General features: G+C 29.1%; 1 protein-coding gene across 2 annotated transcripts; it reads left to right on the forward strand.

The window, feature by feature from the left end:
• Positions 1-985: 985 nt before the first annotated feature.
• LOC124360275 (pancreatic lipase-related protein 2) lies at positions 986-21100 on the forward strand. Of its 2 annotated transcripts, none has more exons than XM_046813739.1 (12): positions 986-1196; positions 9676-9880; positions 11292-11560; positions 12392-12538; positions 13398-13521; positions 14236-14352; positions 15601-15723; positions 16594-16742; positions 16950-17088; positions 17374-17503; positions 20051-20236; positions 20886-21100. In XM_046813739.1, the coding sequence occupies exons 2-12, from the start codon at positions 9742-9744 to the stop codon at positions 20968-20970; spliced, it is 1608 nt and encodes a 535-aa protein (XP_046669695.1). In that variant the 5' UTR covers positions 986-1196; positions 9676-9741; the 3' UTR covers positions 20971-21100. The 2 variants fall into 2 exon arrangements, with proteins under 2 accessions (XP_046669695.1, XP_046669704.1); XM_046813748.1 differs by lacking the exon at positions 986-1196 and adding an exon at positions 5931-6073.
• Positions 21101-21715: the final 615 nt, after the last annotated feature.

Below are 21715 nucleotides of genomic sequence, written 5' to 3' on the forward strand. Positions count from 1 at the left end.
AATTTGTTAACAAGTACAACATAAAAAATCACTATCATAGACTATAGAGCAAAGAAGGAAAAATAATCATTTCCTTCTTTTATTCTGCTACTTTTTGTGTTCACATTTAAAATATGTTTTTACTCAATTTAAATTGAATATAGTTCCTAAATAGGCCGAATCCGAGTCTATAAAAAGTTATTTCACGTACTCGCAAACCATTCTATTTAAAAAGTACTATTACAACGATCCATATACAAATACTCGTATTAAAGTATTTGCACAATCAGATATTGTAAAGAGAAAAGGTTATAACGGTATAACAGAGTATGAAAATTTACGATTATCATATAGAGTAAAGAATAAAACATATCAGTTAGCCTGCTAAGTGCAATGAGTGAAAAATGATCCAATTCGGAAATTTGAATACCAATGACCGATGATTGAAAATACGATTTTTAATACAACTATATTTTGAGAAGAGGAATGAGTAAGGAGATAGGCAACGTAATAGACTTAATAATGTTCGAGCGCATTAAAAAAATCACTACTCACCATATTGTACAAAATTGTAGTACAATTTCATCATACAAACAATCTAGTTGACCTTAAAGAAATTACAGAAAAATTCCAGACATTTGCTATTATAATATAAAAACATATTCTAATACATGAATAATATAAATTCTTCTTTATATTATCAATCAATTGCCTCTGATATTATAATTTTCTCCATTTCGTAAGAATGGAAAGGATTATTATCTGTTTCAAATAGCAGTATCAATGGTTAATTTACCTGGTTGGAAATAGTTAATGATCAGGTGAATTAACGTCATCATTCATGATTAGTTCGTCATTCCCTCAGGTACATTCCAATTCAGCTCAAGGTTATCCAATCCGATTGATTTGAATGGTTTGGCGCTCTACTGGTCGTGACTGTACATCAGGTGATGTAAAGAATGCGCCACTCTTATTGGTGGAAAGGCAGACGGGTGGGATGGGGAACTTGAATCAAAACTAAAAACTTTCAATTCCGCTCAGTCTTCAATCTTCAGGAGTTACTAGTCTTCGTCCTATTATAACTGAACTGAGGTTGTTATTTTGTTATTTAGTGTTAGTAATTAAAGTATGTTTATTCTTTTTATAAAGAAAATAAGTTCCTAGTGGCAAGAGTTAGTTACCTTAATATTTTAGAACGATCGTGGCTGCTATTTTGGGTGAGTGTAATGTTTTGTTTTGTTGATTTATTTTATTTGATAAAGCAAAATACCAAAATGTTTCCTATTACTTGTAAATTTATTTTTAACTTTTGCAAAGTTTGGTTTTGCTACAGCATAGTTCTATGAAAAGATACAAATCACTAATTGTTATTTGTTAGTCTTTAACCAACATCCCAATCTTGTGCCTTTAATTCTTAGATCTTCTCATTGCTTGCGTTGGATTCAAATAGACCTTATTTTAATTCAACAATAGTGTAGTTCATTAAAAACAGTGACTACCAGGTAGTAAAATAGATGTTCCAACTATCCACTAGGCAGTAGTATATGTGTCTCATGTAGCAGGGAAGGTGTTCTGCAATCTTCAGTTCAAATACAGAATGTTAGACATAAGGGGTAGAGTACGATAAGCGGACCTGGTTTTATATCGCTTATTACAATCACTGATACTTGTATCAAATAACATAACCATAAATCGAATATATATAATAACTAAATTAAAGTGACATTTTTCAAATTGTGCACAAAAGGAATAGTTTAAACAATTACGTAAAATGAATTATTTATAAATGATAAATAAACCATAACCATATAATAAATCAAACAAAAAATTAAGACATTACAAAATGGCATTTAAATAATAAGGAAAACAACAATAAAAGAAACATTTTGAAACTAAGGAAGAAACAGTTCACTCATGTGTTAGTGTTATTTTCTATAGTTTTCTAATTTTTTTTATATAAAAGAAGTTAGGCCTAGGTCTACTTATAAAACAAATTGTGTTTAGAATATGAAAATGCGTGTACAGTTGGTGTAGATAATGTAGTTATTGTTCAAATTAATTACTATTGGTTGATGGGTATAATGATTAAATATCATTTGATTAAAAAAACCGGGTCCGCTTATCATACTCTTATTATAAGTCCAGTGGTTACATCACCAGCAATGTTCAGAGTAATATTTCATTTATTTTATTTTCAATGGTAAAGATACTTTTACATTTATGGCTAGAATGAACTTGCTTTTAAAAGTGGTTTGCATAAGGAAGTGATTAGTATAGGTTAGACAATACTGAGGGTGGCTATCAAGTTGAAGGGGAATCTTGCTTATATTTCATTAATACACAAACTCCTCCTTAGGTTTGATATTAAGTTTGAGACTTACTCCTCGTCCTCGTAAGTCTCAGATATCAGTTGCCTTGTTCATAATTTTCAGTTTTGTAAAACGCATTGGGGGGTAGACATTGCTACGCATTTTCTTATTGTGTTATATCATTTGCCTGTCTTGGTTGTTTGTTAAATGTGTCCCGCGCTTAAATAAATAACGTAGACTATCGTGTATCCCATTCCAGCAACACGATTGCTTAATTTTTGAGTTAAATTATTTGTTTAGGTGCCCTTGTTTAGGGTACACAGAGAAAAATTGAAAAAAAAAACATATTGAAATAATTGTTTTTTGTGTAAAATTGTGAAGCCTACATACATTTCTTGTTATTTATCTCGTATTTAGATTTTTTTTATTACAGTTTTTTGTCATCATTATTGAAAAATTCTACAGCAAATAAAAATGTCCGGAAATAAGCCGCTGTTGTGAACATCTTAAGAGATTCTTCAACACGGTTGTGGATTAATTATTAAGTATTGTCATTTTAATTTCTTTCTTTTCTGTCAAGAGTTTGAGGTATTATTGTTTAGTAAAATAAGAAATTTATATTAGACCACAGTAAATAACTCACCTATTGTATAACTCACTTCGCTAGTTGGGATATCAGCTATAAATTTGTGTAATATTCGAATAGGGGTTACCCAAATTTATAAATTTGTTGTGAACACGTAATTTAAATGAAAGTACAAAAGTATTAAAACAGCATAGGCTAGTCACTGTCCCTCAACCTTTAAAAATCACACTGAGATCCACAGGACCCCACATAAATTTTGTTTTCATATATCTCAGTTTAAGTTTGTCATGGAAAATTTTGATACTCATGTAATTTTATTTGGCATCACTAGGCCCCCTAACTTGCCGGCTATCAGCTGAGTAATAAACAGTTTGGTATCAATTTACAATATCGTGACCATGGAAAGGTATGTTCATTTTTTTTTCCTGAAAACTAAGTTACAAGTTTCCCTGAAAACAATAGTGAAGAAAAAATTCGTCGGCAATGAAAATTAAAGGAGTTACGATTTTTTGAAATCCTCTGAAAACTCTGTTTTTGATAGTACCTCTGGCAATTTTACTGAAATTATGACGTTAATCCTGTCAACGATGCCTGCCCGCTGCGCAGTGCTGCGCACTGCTTGCTCTTTTAGAAAAAAAATTAACTCGAGCTTGCAAAATTCGAATCCCAGATCACGTGATGCCCCTGACCCTTAACCCTCCAAGTGTTGTTCGACAAAATTTTGTCGGTTATTTTCCATCTTTAATGCAATAATGCCCGAAAGGCATCAATATAATACAATGATATACTTTCCCCCCAGTTTATATGCACCTGTGATAATAATACTTGGCTATAAATGCCCAATCCATGAAAAAAAGTCCATTTTTCATGGTCACGGTATTGTAAATAAATACCAACAGTTTTACTTGTCTTGGGGTCTGGTGGCCCCTGTGTGCAATTTAAGGATGTTTTTCCTCATTGTCTGTATTTGACTATATTGGTTGTAATGTTCTTTTTGTGGTTATTTTTTTGAATAATTTATATAATTTTCCTTATTCAACAAAGACAATTTTTAATCAATAGCCAATAAAAAAAAAATTATAAAACCAGTGTTTTGAAATTTATGGCCTATATTGGTATGGTAAAGTGATGCTTATGTTTGTGATTTTGTGTAAGATAGGTCATAACTGCAATGGAATAAGTACATCTATACATTGTTTCTATATATAATAAAGTGTTATTTACTGTGTAGCTTTGCATCTAAAACTTTTAAAAAACTCATATACGTGGCTGTATTTAAAGAGTTTACATTTTTCCCTCAAAATAACAGCATTTTTTAGAAAAAAAAACTTATAATTGTTATATTTAATGTGTTTAACTAATATATTAAAGCTCGCACACACTAATAGTCTAAGAAAACAAACAAAACTTTTATAAATACAATTTATTTATATTTTTAAGTGTGTTTTTAAAATTGGGTCAAGTAGATCCCTGTGTACTTGTTGAAGGAAAAAATATATGTATGCCTTTTGAAGGTTAAAAACTCTAAGGGAAGTGAAAATGCAAGAGTTTTATAATAATCATTAAAGTATTTGGTGTTTATGTCTTCATAAGTGTTCTCTAATAATAAGGATTTCAGTATTTTTGTGATCAAGTAATATTTTCCCTCTGTTAAAGTTTTGTTTTAATCTGTTATGGTTTTTGAAGTGTCCTAGTCAGTTTAATCCATTAATTCAAAATCATTCTTAACAGTAGTGTGTAACTGTAATAGTGTGACATGTTTACTTACTGTGAGGTCAGACACATCTAACATTACTTGTCCTGACATCATTCAGACGTTTGATTTCAATAATATTGTAACACAGATTGATTTCGAGAATCTAGTAAACCTAAATTAGAAAAAGTATTTGTCTGATTTCTGAGAATAGATTACTAGACTTGTGTAACTGAAAAGTTGAAAATTGCAGTGTTTATGAAATATTTATTTCTGTTGTAAACAGCTGATGAAAATCAAGTATTCAATTGTAAAATAAAATAAAGTAAAACAAATTACCAATAAATTACAGGTAGTTAATTTATTTTTAATATCATGTAATTTTGTGTACAGGATGAGTAACCAATATAACAGAAATTAGTTTAGGATATCAAAATAAGAAAACATTAAAATCTTTCTTGACACTTAATTTTTCAACTTTAAACAGGTGTATATTTCATGAAATGGATTGAAATAAATGTTAGATCTACATTTCATCACCTATATGACACCCAATCTGTAAAAAACACAATATAATATTTAAAATTTACAAATATATCCCATACTTAAAAAATTTAAACATCAATCTATACAGGATTAATTTAAAAACATTTTAACCCAAAAAATGTATTATTTAGGATTTTTAAATTTAGGTCCTATAGTACTTTTATATACATATGTAAAGGGTAAGAAGTTGTGACAGATTTGGCAGTTGTTTTAGCCTGTTGTAACAACACTTTGATATTAAATTATTCTGCCTTAATTGTCAAAATTTTATGTAGGTTATGGGTTTTAATGATCTTTTAAAAAGTTATGGTTTTGTTGAATGCTTACACCAATGTCATGCTTTATCTGATAAAATATAAACAACTATGTAAGTTAATACTTTCTAATTTTATCTACTTGGAATGACAAAATTATTACCAAACAATTTTATTTCTGTTTCGAATAAATAGTGACTGTAATTATCCTTAAATTACAGTACCAATGTACTTTTAAAAATATTTGTGTAAAAATCTCAAACAAAGATCAATTTTGATATAATCTGGTTTGTACATACGATTCGATAAAATAAATTTGTTGTTTATAAAATTAATCTTCAATATTATTGTACTGTATTGTTTTTAAGCAAATACTATCACAAATTCTTTCGTAAAATTATTGCTGATAATAAAGGTCAGTGTGCAAAATTTTGATTGTATTATTAACTGAAAGAGAGACTTTGAACAGGCTGAAGTTCAAGTTATAGATGTGGATTGATTGGGCAATGTTATTACTACCCACGCTATCTGTTAGTTTTTTTTACGTCACGCATTCCTTTTAAAAGAGCTTCCCTCATCACAACATTCAGTAGGTTGGGAGGAGGTACTTAAAGTGCACCAGTTATTGTGTACAGTAGTTTTGTTTGTTGTTTTTAATACTAAGCAATTTTTCTGTTATAACATTTGCGTCTTATTTTTCAGCATTGTAAGTATATTTAATGTAAATATAAAAATATGTATCTTTTATAAATATGAATAGGCTATGAAAATACTTATATAATTTTGAAACAGGATTTTTTATATTACTATTACGTTAGATGCCTAATATACATTATTTCAGTCAGTGCCAATTTGGAGGAGCATATTTTCGAGCCGTCCAAATCTGAGGAGTTAAAAGTGTTAACCATTAAATATTGTGTTTTTTATGTTTAGTTGAATTTGTACAATATTTTAATATAATTATAGTACTTATTAATTATAACATCTTGATATATGCTCTTTGTATGCATGTTAGTACATACAATATTTAACAACTTACTGTCATATTATATGTCTTTTGTTTCAAATCCCATTTAAATAAATAATTCATATCACTAAATCTTTAGTTGAATTTCTCTGATTCTCATAATATTGGATTAGTATGTAATAACATAATAGTCCAATATGTACAATTCCACTAATTTTGCACTAACCACATTTATTAAATTTCACAATTCCTTATGGAGCCTTCAAGGAAATTATCTTAAAAGGCCAGTAAATTTGAAATAAAAACAATATTGACTTAATCACAAATATCTCTCCATGTGCAGAGCACCATTATGGACATGAATATACCTGACATTGTGTAAGTTAAAAAAAAAACACACACACAAGTTTGTCTACATTGAAAAATAGCTGATAATTAATATAAACTGCGTCTGTACTTAAAATTTCATTGAATGGGATTGGCTTTTTCAGGACATATTCAATACCACTCCATACAGACTTGTATATATGTATATTATGACTGTGATCATGGCATAATTAGTGGCAATAAAAGTGATTGAAGGTTACTTATTTTCTTAATATATTAGTTATAGTAGTCCTATTCAGTGAATTTCAAACTAAATATAAAATTAAATATATTATGATATATATATTATAATATATATGATGAAATATATTATATATTATTGGCTGAAATACCACTCCATACAGACTTGTATATATGTATATTATGACTGTGATCATGGCATAATTAGTGGCAATAAAAGTGATTGAAGGTTACTTATTTTCTTAATATATTAGTTATAGTAGTCCTATTCAGTGAATTTCAAACTAAATATAAAATTAAATATATTATGATATATATATTATAATATATATGATGAAATATATTATATATTATTGGCTGAAATACCACTCCATACAGACTTGTATATATGTATATTATGACTGTGATCATGGCATAATTAGTGGCAATAAAAGTGATTGAAGGTTACTTATTTTCTTAATATATTAGTTATAGTAGTCCTATTCAGTGTGAATTTCAAACAATATATAAATTAAATATATTATATATATATATATATAATAATATATATATGATGAAATATATTATATATTATTGGCTGAAATACCACTCCATACAGACATACGTATATTATGATATATGATCATGGCATGTGTGTGCAATAATTAGTGGCAATAAAAGTGATTGAAGGTTACTTATTTTCTTAATATATTAGTTATAGTAGTCCTATTAGATAGTGAAGTTCTAACATATAACTAAATATAAAATTAAATATATTATGATATATATATTATAATATATATGATGAAGAAATATATTATATATTATTGGCTGAAATACCATTACATACACATTTACATTATAAACGTGTTTAGGTAAATATCTTACAATAACATTAATTTTGTGGTGCGTACCAGAAATTTACTTCTTAATTTTAGTTTATGATTTTACTTGTTGTAAGCAATGTACAATACTGTGCTTGTTGAAGTTCCTAACAGTTGTTGAGAATAGATGTGTGTTAAAAACGATGTGGGCTGGACACCTGATCTATCACATGACATTCCTGACCCACTAGTTGTTGGTGGGCTATATTTGAGCCTATCAATACCTAACTGAAGTACATTTGTAGGCAATTTTTAACATAGTGTTTTGCATTAACTGAACTGCTGTTATACCGTATAGCTAACTCTTGAAAGTACCGTATTTGAAAATTGTTTTTTATTAGTAAATGCACAATCTATAATCCTAAACTGGTCTATGCAAAATTTAAGATTACAGACATTAAATTTTGTTTGCATAAATTTAAAGAACATAATGTGCTTTATATATTGTTACATAAAACTTATTATATGGGTACCACCATAGTAGTACTTGAGCAAGCAAAGAAAATTTTTCACTTTTATTTAAGAAAATTTGTATTTTGTTTCAAAACTTGAATGATTATTTTTATAAAAATGGGAAATTTTGTTCTAATTGTACATAAATATAAAAATAATCAATTAACCCTTGTATCTGAGATTGTGATAAGTTTTAAAATTTGTTGATGTCTGGCATATATTTGTGGGCATATGTAATACAGATATATTAGCTCACACATATGAAAGGTGAGCCAGATGGTGTGCAGATTCAGTGCTGGGCAGATAAGAGTTGTATTGACGTCAGTCAGGAATGAAACCTGCGTTGTCATTAATTCTTGGAGGTCAATGACTAACACCCAAGCTACCTTGAAAACCAGTTCTCCTATGTTTTGTAAATTTGAGATGGTTTAACCCAATTTTGTTATAAATCTACTCACATTTAAATATACTGTGGTAACTTAAACTTACCAACTCCTTATATTTCATTCTAAAATAAATAATAAGATATAATAGATAATGGATTTAAGAAAATTTGATTATTATAATTCTCAAAAGCTTAGTCATCTTAATGTAGTTTCTGGTCTTGCATTGTAATACAAGTAAGACATTTTTTTCCATGAATTGACTTCAAAAAAAGTAAATGTCTTTTATTAAGCAAACCAAGTTATTTTATAGTGGTTGTAACATGTAAAGCTTTTTCATATTTGTAGGTTTTTAATACGTAGCTGACATTTTGTTGTGAAGTCAAGTACAGATGAGTATATAAATTTCCTGCAGCGGTCAAATAACTTTCAACAACAACTTTACTATTAATACATAAATTATTCGCTGTATATGAAACGTTCAAATTTCGTCATCTAATTTTTTGGCAAACATTTACCATCCATTGATGGAAAATGTCATTAATTACGTTACCTTTTTTAATGATCATTGAGAATAATGGACCTTAAACATAATTTAACTTTCTTTTTATATATATAATTTTTGGTTAAATAATTTCTATTCATTATTACATTACCTTCCAATGCTTGCTTAAATCTGCATCACCAAATTTCCCAAAATATGTTATTACATTTTTTTACCGTAATCAAAAACATTAAAAGTAAAATGTAACCTTTATAGTAGTGAAACTATTTTGAAAATGTTACTTTTATGCTCTGCTATTTTATTCAAAACTTATATTAGTATCGTTATAGTTTATATAGATAAATTTATATAAACATTGGGTAGAAATATGTATAGAATTGTGTAACATTAATAAGAAATCTTTGTTATATTTTAAAACTTTTAAGTTTTGAATTCATTAATGCTACAAAAATAAATTAGTATAAAACGTAAATTTTGACAATAAAGTTATGTTAAATACTATTTTAAGTACACTGTTTATATCTTATCTCTTTATGTAACTCATAATATTATGAAATTGTTTTGTTTCAGAATACAAAAAGCTGTTTCACTATAAATTTTGTTTTGACATAGAAACATAGTATAAATTTTAAAACTATGCTGAACGGAACAAACGCAGTTCTCCTTCAGACAATTTTATATCTGGCAAATACAAACACACCTAATGATACAAAATGGAATTATCCAAGTTCAGAAATTGAATCAAACACACTGTATAAAGTAAACAGTGGTGAAGGTAAGGAAGTGTTAATATAGACATTCTCATTACAAATAAGTATGTAAAATAATAAGGCTTCAAGAAATGGTTATTTTGTTAGAAAAAATACTTTTCTTCTCATAATAACTTTTAACGTGAAAATGTTTCTGCTTTTAAGCTTATTTATTTTTAGTGTCTTGTCACGATAGAAACAGTGCTTTTTATTGGACATCACAATTATATGAGCTAGCACCCCTCACTCTAGTGCTGAGAAGTAATGGTCAGCACAGATCTTGTAATTGAGTCTTGTGATAAAATAAGCATGTTGATAAGAACTCAAGAATACTTCCTAATTTGTATATTCTCTAATAAGGATAACATTTAGAAATCATTTTGGATGATAAACACTCTTTAAAAACTTTACTATCAAATTCATTTACTGGTTCATAAAATTTCTGTACTTTGTACCCAAGTGATAGGGAAAGGCTAAACTGCGTTATCAGTCACACTTCACTTGCAGTTATGACGTAAATAAGAATTGTTATTCCAAGTTAATCTACCAAAACTTGGTCTACAGTCCACTAGAGATCACTTGGGTCATTTTGTGACGTTGTGTAAAAGTAGAATATACTAAAAAATTGATTTTGTTTTTGAACATTTTATTTCTAATGTATAAAAAAAGTTATTGAAAAATTCAACTCTTTTAATATTTATCCAATATTAGGGAATAAGTTCTTATATTGTAAATAAACTGAGGTTCTTTTGATAAACACATGAATCGTTTGAATTTTATAATACAAATTCAAAATTAAGTGATTATCATTTTAATTATACTATAATAATAAATAGATGAAGCTGCAAAACTAAAAATGGGAGTTTTTGTAATCTAAATAAGAACACACAAAAGTCTTAAGAAGCCGAAATAAGGTACATAATTAAGGAATTGATGTACAATTTACATGTTAACAATATAGTAAATTTTACAAAATCATGTGAAATAACTAAAGGTTAAAATTAATGTTAACAATGTTAGTGACTGGTGGTATTTAATCCTAAATTAATAATAGTAATTTAAATTTCAATTACATTTAAAATTATCTATAATTTGTTGAAGTAAATTTGTTGAAATGTGACTTTTGTTTTCACAAACTTATTTTCTGTTGAGAAAAATGTGCTGAACTCCATTTCAGTATTGTGTTTTATACTGCAAAAAATGGTTAAGTAAGCAATACTTATTAATATCTTGTTTAATGACTCATAGTCACCATAAAATTTGATGCAGTACAGTTCAAATTTTTGTAACAATAATATCAATCGAGTGTTCTAATTCAGGAGCTTTTTTCATATATCTCACAAGAACATGAATGAGAACATAATGTTCTTTATAATTCTCACAAGAACATAATTAATTTAATTTTATTTTATTTTATCTTTGGCCTATGTCTTACAGAAGGTGATGAACGGTGCTATGATGGTTTGGGGTGCTACTCGATAAACTATCCATGGACAGATGTGTCTAGACCTGTCTCCAATTTCCCTCAAAGTCCAGAGAAGGTAGCTCCCAACTATTGTCTTTTTACACGGAAAAATCCACTCCAGTGCCAACACTTGTCATATTCCATTCCAAGTACTATCTACAAGTCGTACCTCATACCCACTCAGAGGGTTTATTTCATTTCTCATGGATTCTTAGAGGGTGGTGACCGTCCTTGGATTAGGGTGAGTTATTTTAATATTATCTAGAGTCTATCACTATAGATTTACCTAATTAATATTCAGTCTATTAACAATGCAAATATTTATCATAAAAAAACTTAAAACAGAATATTTGTTCATTGATAGCAGTTATAAAATCACATTGCAAAGTAGTCTTTTATAAACCTAGCTGTGTCCTTGATTGAGAGTTCATTATTCTTCTAGACTAATAGAATCCAATTCTATGTAAATTTGTGCATAAACACATTAGGAAATGTTTTCTATTGTGATGGAAATATTCATAAGTGTCATATGGAATTACCATTGGATATCTAGTATTTAGTATTTAGAAAAGAACAAAATTAAGAAGCATCAAAATTATAGATTGATTTTCCTTTCACCCAAGTTTATAAAGCTTTATGAATTAGACAAAAAAGGAAAAAAAAACAAACAAAATTGGCAGTTTATATTTTAATTAAATATTTTGATTTTAGTTTTAGTACATAGACCTGCTGCACTACTATTTAATATTTACAACATTTCAGATAATAAATATAATACAATGATAATAGTTCTATAAAACTATTACATCCATATCTAACATTTAAGTTTTCCAGTTCACTCTATGTCAAAAATATTGCTTACATGATTAAATTCTTGAAGTATATTGGCTTTGCTGTGGTGAGCCACTTTCAGCATCTTTTGACTGTAGATGACTCCCAAGGCGAGGTCAAAATATTTCAAGAATTTCATTTTGAATAATGTTTTGACATGGTGTCAATCGGAAAACTTATATTAGTTTTTATGACACTGGTCACTTAAGTCTAAAAATAATAAGTATTATGTGTGTTGTAGAGGTTGACAGCTGAATTGTTGCGTCGGTATGATGCCAATGTAGTTGTGGTGGACTGGGGCTCAGGATCAGAACCTCCCTACACCCAGGCAGTGGCCAATATCCGACTAGTAGGCACAATCACAGCTTTGCTCATTAAAGCCATGTCTGTAAGTAGTCTCTGACTTCTGTCAACTAATGACTTAGGGATGATAAAATCTAGGAATATTTCTCGTTTGTGCTCACAATAGAATATCTACTTTTTTATGTTTAGTTTTGCTTGTATTATATGAACTTGGTTATTAATCACTGGTTAATGTCAATGAAATGCAAATGATAGCTAAAACAAATTTTTAAACTCAAAATGTTTATGGTGATTTAAGAAAATCAAATATTAAAATGTTTTGTAAACATTTTTTATTCTTGTTGTATTGTACCAGTAGTTTATTTTGATTAATTCTATTATATTTTTTGCTACTCTTATACACCACTTTATCATTTCAGTATATTTACAAACACAAGTAATTTATTTTTAATGTATTCTTTCCCCTCTCTTAAATTATATGGTTTAAAAAATATGGATTCATTATACAGTAATATTGATTAATTTAAACTCTTAGTTTGTAATTAAATCGATAAATCTTTATTTAATTAAATCATAATATGATTATTAATGCAATAGTATGCAAACATAATCAGTTTGGGAAATTTTAGAATTCCATTGACAAAGTAGAGGTCAGTTAGGATCAGTTATGAAACTGATAAAATGAAGGTCACTACTGAAAAACAATTTGGTTTGTCTTTTGTGAATTGTACTTTTAACTGATGAAAGACAATCTTGATTACGTAAGTTTTCATTATCAGTTTGAGAGGAGTTAGTGCAATTATTAAATTTTCTTGTTATTTTGTAAAAATTTGAATTTTCAGTCTAATTGTTAAATGTACATGTCCCTTATCTGGTACATTAAACTAACACTGAATACCGTGTACATACTAGTTTGTAAACAACCATGAAACATTTTTACACAGGACCAGGTTGGTGTCAAGCCAGAGTTCTGTCATATGATTGGACACAGTCTGGGAGCTCACCTCTCTGGATATGTAGGATACAATCTCAAGACCAATTTCGGATTAACTCTAGGAAGGATAACAGGCAAGTGTTTGACTTTTGTGTTTCACATCATGCCAGTGTCTGTATATATGAAAGTAACGGAAAAATACAAAAATTTGCTTAATGAACTGGAGAAGAAAATGTTGTGTGTGGTCAAATATTCTTATCTAGGCATGATGCACTCACTTTAGTTTGTTGTGTACTCAAGAGTTCACTTGTATTTACTTCTCGTAAACATACTGACTACACATTGATGGTGGTAGAGGATGATCTATTCTATGATTGCAAATCCTCTTATCTAACAGTTAACAAAAGCAGTATTTTATTTAGTGGACATAATTATTATTTTTTTTTTTTAATATTTGTATTAAGTAAAGGCTTAAAAGTACATGAAATATTTGTTTGGCTATCCATTTATTTTTTATAGTTGAAAATTCATTGTTAATTTAATAAATCTATTATGCTAATAATATTACAACTTATTCTATTTGAAATGCTGTATTGTATTTAGTGGACACTATATTCATTAATAGCATAAATTTGGTAATGTCATGTTAGCCATTAAATAAATGACATTTTTATTCATTACTGAAGTTTTTCTGTCATACTTCCATTTTATTATTAGTCATGATTTAATTATAATGCGAGATAAACAGTTCAATAGAGTTTTTAGCATGTACCTTAGTAAATAAGATACTTAATAAATAAAAAAATGTTACATTAAGTAACAATATTCACATTTGAATATGACCTCAGGACTGGACCCTGCAGAGCCTCATTTCAGCAAGACGGATCCAATTGTACGTTTGGACCCTTCAGATGCTATATTTGTAGATATCATCCACTCAGACACAACACCTTTTATTCAAGGAGGTGAGTTTATTTAATTTTGTTAATCTATTAAAATTTTGATATATGCTACAATAGTGGTTTATTTCACCCTCCGATCTCACACTACGACGGCCAGACACGTGGCAGGTCCTCGGTGCATTTGGAAGTCGATTGCGCATCTTCCCTGCTACATTTGTCACTGTCTAGTTCAAGTAGTTAGTTTGCAGTGAGCTGCAGTTGCATAAACATGGCCGCCTCTATTGATTCTCCTGCCAAATGTAAATTGAGAAGTGATATTCTTTTCCTACAAGCAGAAGAGAATAGTGCAGCAGAAATCCATTAGAGAATGTGCCATGTTTATAGAGAAAACATTATGAGTGATGGTGTTGTGCGTAATCGTGTCAAAAGTTTAAAGAGGCCAAATGTCAAATTCAAGTATCAATTCAACAAATGTGAAAGCTGAATCGCTTTCCATTTGGCGATTTTTGTTGGTGTCAGTCAACATCTTTGGCTTTTTACACCACTTACTTACAACATTACTGCTGACTACTGCACACACCACGGACCTGCCACGTGTGTGGCCATCACGGCATCAGATCGGAGGTTGAAAAAAGACAACCCACGTATTTTGTTGGCAGTGATTTGCCATAAGCCTATACTAAAATTAATAGCCCAAAATTTAAAAATTGTAAAAAGTGAACATAGTGTAAAAAGTACATGAGACTAGCTCAATCATATTTTTTGAAATTTAAAACACTTGGATAGTAAATAAAATATCTGTCTCAAAGTCATCTTTTAGAAGTTGTTTTCAATGTAGATTCAATTTTACTATCAATATTACTAAATACTTAGAATGTTTGAAGCTGATCGACTTTAATTTGAAGTATAATACGGAAATGGCTTTTAAAAATTAACTTAATTTGAATTGAGCTATTTGTAAACAATCTCAGATGGGTGATGTAAGCTCAATCCTTGTACTTTTTTTCTCAAAATCAAAAGCCATATATAGGCTATCCAATAAAACTTTATATTCATATGAGTGTAATAAAAGCACTTTTATAATTCTTTGATTTTAAATAGCAAATTGAATTTTCCTATACTATTAGAAATTTAATTCGGTTTAGTTTGAAATATTAAAATGGTATCAAGCTGTTTTGTTACTCCATTAAAACACATTGACCAGCAGACGCTTTATGGCATAGAAACACATAGTACTCCAGATCACTCAGTATAGTGCTGCAGTGAAAGTATTGAAAGGTTATTCTAAATTATATGAATACTGGTTTTCAGGTCTTGGAATGGAAGAGCCAATTGGACATTTGGACTTCTATCCCAATGGAGGAGCTGATCAACCCGGTTGTAATGAAGGTGTTATGAAATACATAAACGAAGAGAAGGGCAGTTTTTTCAAAGGTACTTACATTAAACTCATTGCATAGTTAAAATTTAACAGATCAAGCATTTTTTATTTTTTAAAAATATGAAATCTACTTCTTTTAAGAAAAATATTTTAATTAAAATTTAACATTTTAAATGTCGTGGTGTGTCATTATTAATGACAGTACAAATAGTGCCTAAAATGATTTGTAATATTTTAATTAAGATTAATGCTAGTTTTCTTCTTCCTCTCTGGTCTGTGAATCGTTTTGTAATTTTTTTTATTTCAGTTTGACATATTATTCTAATGTAGCATCATTGGTGTTGTATTTGTGTTCCCATATTCATGTGCTTGTGTGATAAATCATGTTGAAATACAGTTCATATTTATTAAGTGATCTACTATTTTCATAAAATAAATGGTGTTATAAAATATTACATACTGGTTATATTATTCACTATCTTACAAAATATTTTTGAATATCGGCTTGCTAGTTATTTTGCTATACTTCCTAGACATTTACAAATTCTAAACAAGTGGCACTTCAGTCATATGACTTTTGATGGGGACACTTAATGGCCAAAACATATATTTTGATCCTTTTTTGGCCTAAAAATGTCAGCTGTGTGTATAGTTTTCTCCAATAACATTTTAATTGATCTTTTCTAAGATATCATATCTGAATATAAGTCTAATGTCTGAATAAACTCTAAAATTGTTTATACAAATTTGAATAAGACAATACCTATTTCTCTCCAATATTCTTCAAATTTTCTTTCAAATAAAAAATAAACAACTATGTTCCCCTATACTATTATAAATTGTGGGTTTAGATATAATTTACTGTCTATATAATTTCAACTGTCTGATACAAACTAACACAATTTGTGGTCTGACAAAACCAGGTCTCCGTACATTCTTGGGCTGTGACCATGTCCGGAGCCACGAGTACTTCATTGAGTCCGTCAATACACAGTGCAACTTTCTGGCGGTGGAATGTGAAAGTTGGGAGAAGTTCCTGGCTGGAGACTGCTTTGAGTGCGAGTCAGATAAGGTACAAATAGCTATTTACAAAAAATAATGAAATGCTATATTGGTTCACAATTAAATATCAGTTCAATATGATTATTATTAGTTTTATTGATAGTCCTAACATCTAAATTCCTTTGGATATATATTAATGTATGTTTACATAACTTGGAAGTATCAGTCAGTATAGTTTGTTAAAACTGAAAAATTAATATTTTTATTTATTTTTCAGAAAAATGGTACAGTCTGTGCTCATTTTGGACTGACCTCTGTACAGTCAGTTCACACGTCCATTCTTCAGAACTGGGAAAAGACTGATAGAAGTTTAGTAAAATTGTTCACTATCACTGGTGCAGATTGGCCCTATTGCAGTAAGTACACTCAGATTGTTTATCTGTGTACTTTTATATTGGATCAGTTTCTGTTTTGACTTTCAAAACAAATTATTTCCAATTTCATTGAAAATAATTCTTTGTATTTTTAACATTCTAATAAAACATTATTAATTTTTCTTTACAAATACATTTTTTAACAGGATAAATTTATTGTTAACAAGTTTATTGTTTAATCATTAAAAGTAAATTATCCATATAAATTGTTAAAGTAAGATAGAAAAATTGTGTTCTAAGCTAAATGTTAAGTTTAATGTGCTGCAGGATCATTGTACCGTGTCACCATAGAGATCTCAAATTCCACATCCAGTCGGGAACACAATGGAGAGATTGGCGAGTTTGACATCCAGATACAAGGAACTGCAGGCAAAACAGAGTCAATTCTCCTATACAAGTAATTATATAAAAATATATTCTGTATGAGTGTAGAAATTGTTGGTTTACTTGAATTTTTTATGTGGAACTTTTATTTCTGATTTGGTTTAAATTACTTTAGTTTCTGAAAAGGCATTTGCTGAATTACAAACATAGTTCTTAACTTTTGGTTATCCAAAATGTGGGAAAATCCGTATGTAAAAGCCTTTCATAAAATTGATGCGCTACACCTATTTGTAGGTAAAATGGCAGCTTTAAAAAAAATATTGATACATCATAAACGGATGTAAGAACACCAAATTGTTAAGACATTGTTAAGACTAGGTAATGAAAATACAAAATGTTTATTACCTCATTATTTGTTGGGATCAGATAAATACCTGAGAATTGCATTTTTACTGTTTTTTATCAGTCAGATAGAAATAAATTGTTAGAGGGTTTATGTGTACTTAAAATAGTAATATCAGGAAACCGAGCTTTGCTCTGTATTTTTTCTGGTAAATCGTGTTTTGGAATTCATTTTATGATATACTTCTCCGCAAACGATAAAACTATAAATGCCATGGCTATCTATTGTTCTGTTTTCTTCTGCATTAAAGGATGCTAGAGCTAAAGTTGCATTTAAGTTTTTTTATTTTTGTATAAAACTCTTCCGAATATGGATGACAGTTTAAAAAAAGATCTACTAATTAATTTGAAAATTTTGGTTTCTCCATTACAATTTGTCCATGCAAAGAACAGTCACCAAAAGAATTTCTATTTATGCAATTAGAAACCCGTTCCTCAGGAAAATGCAATGCACCGCAATGGTTACACAAAATTTCAAATGGTCCCAAGGCTTGATATGCACAGCTGCAGTAACGGCACATTTATTTGTCGGTAAATAATTAATAAGTTCTAAAGTCCTACGACGTCTTCTGTCCCAATGTCTTTTGTTTTTCTAATCAGTATTCTCGTTGCTCGTTATTTTCAGTAGACACATGTTGTGCCGCACACTGCTGCATATCTTTCAGACATCGAAACATCTAAATCATAAGACCTTTCTGCTCGTTTAATATTAGTTAAGGTTTGCAGGCATTTGGCTTTAGCAGTACATGTGGGACGAAATATATGAAATAGATCAATTTAATTTTAAAAGGAGTGAAATTATTCATAAACTTATATTACAATCAAAATTTCCTTTCAGTTTGAACCTTCATTAATTTATACAATAATTTTTATTTTTACTCTTTGGCATTTCTGGTGAAACATCAGTTGTGAGGATTGACTTACTACTCTTGTTATGGATGTCATTTACTATAGAATGTAAACAAAGAAATAAAAAATCAATAAATATTGACTTTGCACCAGTTTTTTATTGCTTGCAAACACGGATAAAAGAATATCTAAAACTGAAATCTAGCTAGATCTATAAGAAACTATAGAACTATAAGAAAAATTAGTAAGACCTTTCTTGACATATGTATGTGCTTGTCTTCACAGATTTGGGATTAGTTTTATGAACTAAAATTTGAATTACATTAATTAGAAAAGTAACCTTAAAAATATATTTTCCCCATACACATGAATATCCAAAGTTTGTTAGAATCAAGTCTATTTTGGATGACCGCCAAAATTTTAGATATGCCTGACTGCCACGAATCAATTAGTTGGAATTGATATCTAATAACTGAGCAGTGGAATCTCACATGCACGTGCCTACAGTAAGGGTCATCGTTCGCTATTTGTATCTAACAACTGAACAGCGATATCTCACACATACAGTACATGCCTACAGTGAGGGTCATCGTTTGCTATTTGTATCTAACAACTAAGCAGTGGAATCTCACACACACTTGCCTACAGTAAGGGTCATCGTTCGCTATTTATATCTAACAACTAAGCAGTGGAATCTCACACACACACACACAATACATGCCTATAGTGAAGGTCAACGTTTGCTCCACATACAATACAGACCTACAGCGAGAGTTAACGTTTTTTATTTATATCTAATAGCTGAGTAGCAGAATCTCAGTACGTGGAAACAACAAGGATCAACGTTTGCTATTTATAGTCAAAATGAAATTATTTCGTAATAAAGGCAATGTAATAGATATCGGTATATACAGCACTTTCAAACTTTGTTATGTTGGAAAGTTTATAAAATAACATAAATATCTGATAGACATAACAATTTACTGTTGTATTTATGGAAACATCGTTACAACCAACAATACAGTCTGGCTTCTAGTAACAGTCACCCTTGCTCTACCTCACAAAACACATTTTATAGTCTGAATTTTCATGAAGTAATGTATTAATCAATTCATAAAAAGTTTCAGGTAAATATGAATAAATCATTTTAAAACTGTTAAAATATTTGTACTGCATTCCTTGTGTAAGATTTTGGGAAAAAATTAATTTTTGTAACATCCTATATGTGTGTAGTATATGTAAGAAAAAAAATCAAGAAAATTAACTGGCTACTGGTTTTTCAATTTTATATTTTGAAATAACCATAACTCTAAATTGAAATGCTTAGTTTACTATAAATTCTATATGTTAAGTATAATAATGTTTGCAGGGAGCAGTATTACAAACCAGGTAGCTCTCATCGACAAGTTGTAGCAGGCCCGAATGTTGGGTCAGTCACCAGTGCTATCCTCCGATGGACACACCACACAACATTTAACATCCTGAGCTGGAGGTTCAAACGAGCCGTTCTGCATGTCAAGTTTGTGCGTGTTGACAGCCTTGATCACAAACAAACGTAAGTACGATTCTCCTGCATTTACAAAACTATATTTTAAAAAGTCCTAAGTTAATCAAACGATTTTTGTAATATGTTTATTTTTATGTCACGGTCGTAAAATAAGAATTTCTACAAATACACAATGAATTATTTAATGTAGATAAGTTGTTTGTAAATCGGAAGAACCGTTGGCTGACCAGTGGTTACTGTATGAGGCATTGGACAATAAACTCTATGTTAGAAATCCTCTTGAAAATTGTGTGAGTTTTGATGGAGCACTAAATATCAGTACTTTAATGACTAATTCACTTATTGTGCTGGATATGATCCTTGCAGATGACTGTGAAGAACTGTAATAAAACTAAAAAATTAGTTGTTATAAAAGACCTCTTTTTTACTATAAAGCAGTGTAAATATTACAAAACCTCTTATAATTAAATGTTGTAATGTTTGAAACATTTTCTCATAGAGATGCTATTAAAAATATCAACAGCATTGAGTAAAAACTAAATTATAAAATTAAAACTAAACTCAATTGTTGTAAATCAAAATTAAACTTAATTTCTTGGTATTTTGATTTTATTAAGAAATGTTAATTATTATATTGAAAGTTCTAGTTAATTAGTTATTGTTTTCTCTATTTTAAATGTCAATTATATGTTTGCAGGTTGTACTTGTGTCCCAAGGACGAAGTTATAGTATCTGGTAAACCTGTCCGATTGCAAGAGTGCTCATCTGTGATCTCAAGCTAACCGACAGTCCAGTTTATAGTTATTACTCTACCACAATGTATTCATACTAGGTTGTAAATATGTTCCTTATTTATTTATTTTTTAGTACTTTTTTACCAAAGAAATCAAAATATATGATTTTTGTAACAAAGTGTTTCATTGTATTATCCTAGTATACAAATCAGTGCCAGATCCTAATTTTGGTGTTTTGGCTTTCATTGGTTCATAACCTCAATTTCTGGAAACCTGAATTATTCAGGTTATTATGGTATAAATAAATCAGTGTATTCAATATTTGCTAATAAATATCAAGTTCAGCTTAAACTTGCAAGGCTGATTATTGTCTGTTTGAAAGTACCAATTTAATTCGAAATACAATACTAAAATTTAACTACATCCTGGGTTGTATGTTTATGAGTTATACTGACTGTCCTAATGAATATAATTCATCTAGTGAATAAAAGGCATGCTGCAAAAGAAAATCTTTTAATAATAGTTTGAATTTTTTAAATGAATTTATTCCTCTTATTGCTTTGAGAATATAGTTTAAAAATTTTATTCCAGCATATGTGGCGCCTTTCTTAAATTTGTCTAGGTTATGATGAGGGAATATAATGATTTTGTTTCTGGTATTGTAAAAGTGTACCTCTTTAAAAGTTTTGAAATTGAGCTTGTGATTTTTTACATAAATGATTGTATTAAAAATATACTGGCTATATAAACTGTCAATATTCTTAAGTTGGTAAAATGTTCCTTGACTGTATCA

Source organism: Homalodisca vitripennis, chromosome 1, assembly GCF_021130785.1.
Source record: "Homalodisca vitripennis isolate AUS2020 chromosome 1, UT_GWSS_2.1, whole genome shotgun sequence".
Taxonomy (NCBI): domain Eukaryota; kingdom Metazoa; phylum Arthropoda; class Insecta; order Hemiptera; family Cicadellidae; genus Homalodisca; species Homalodisca vitripennis.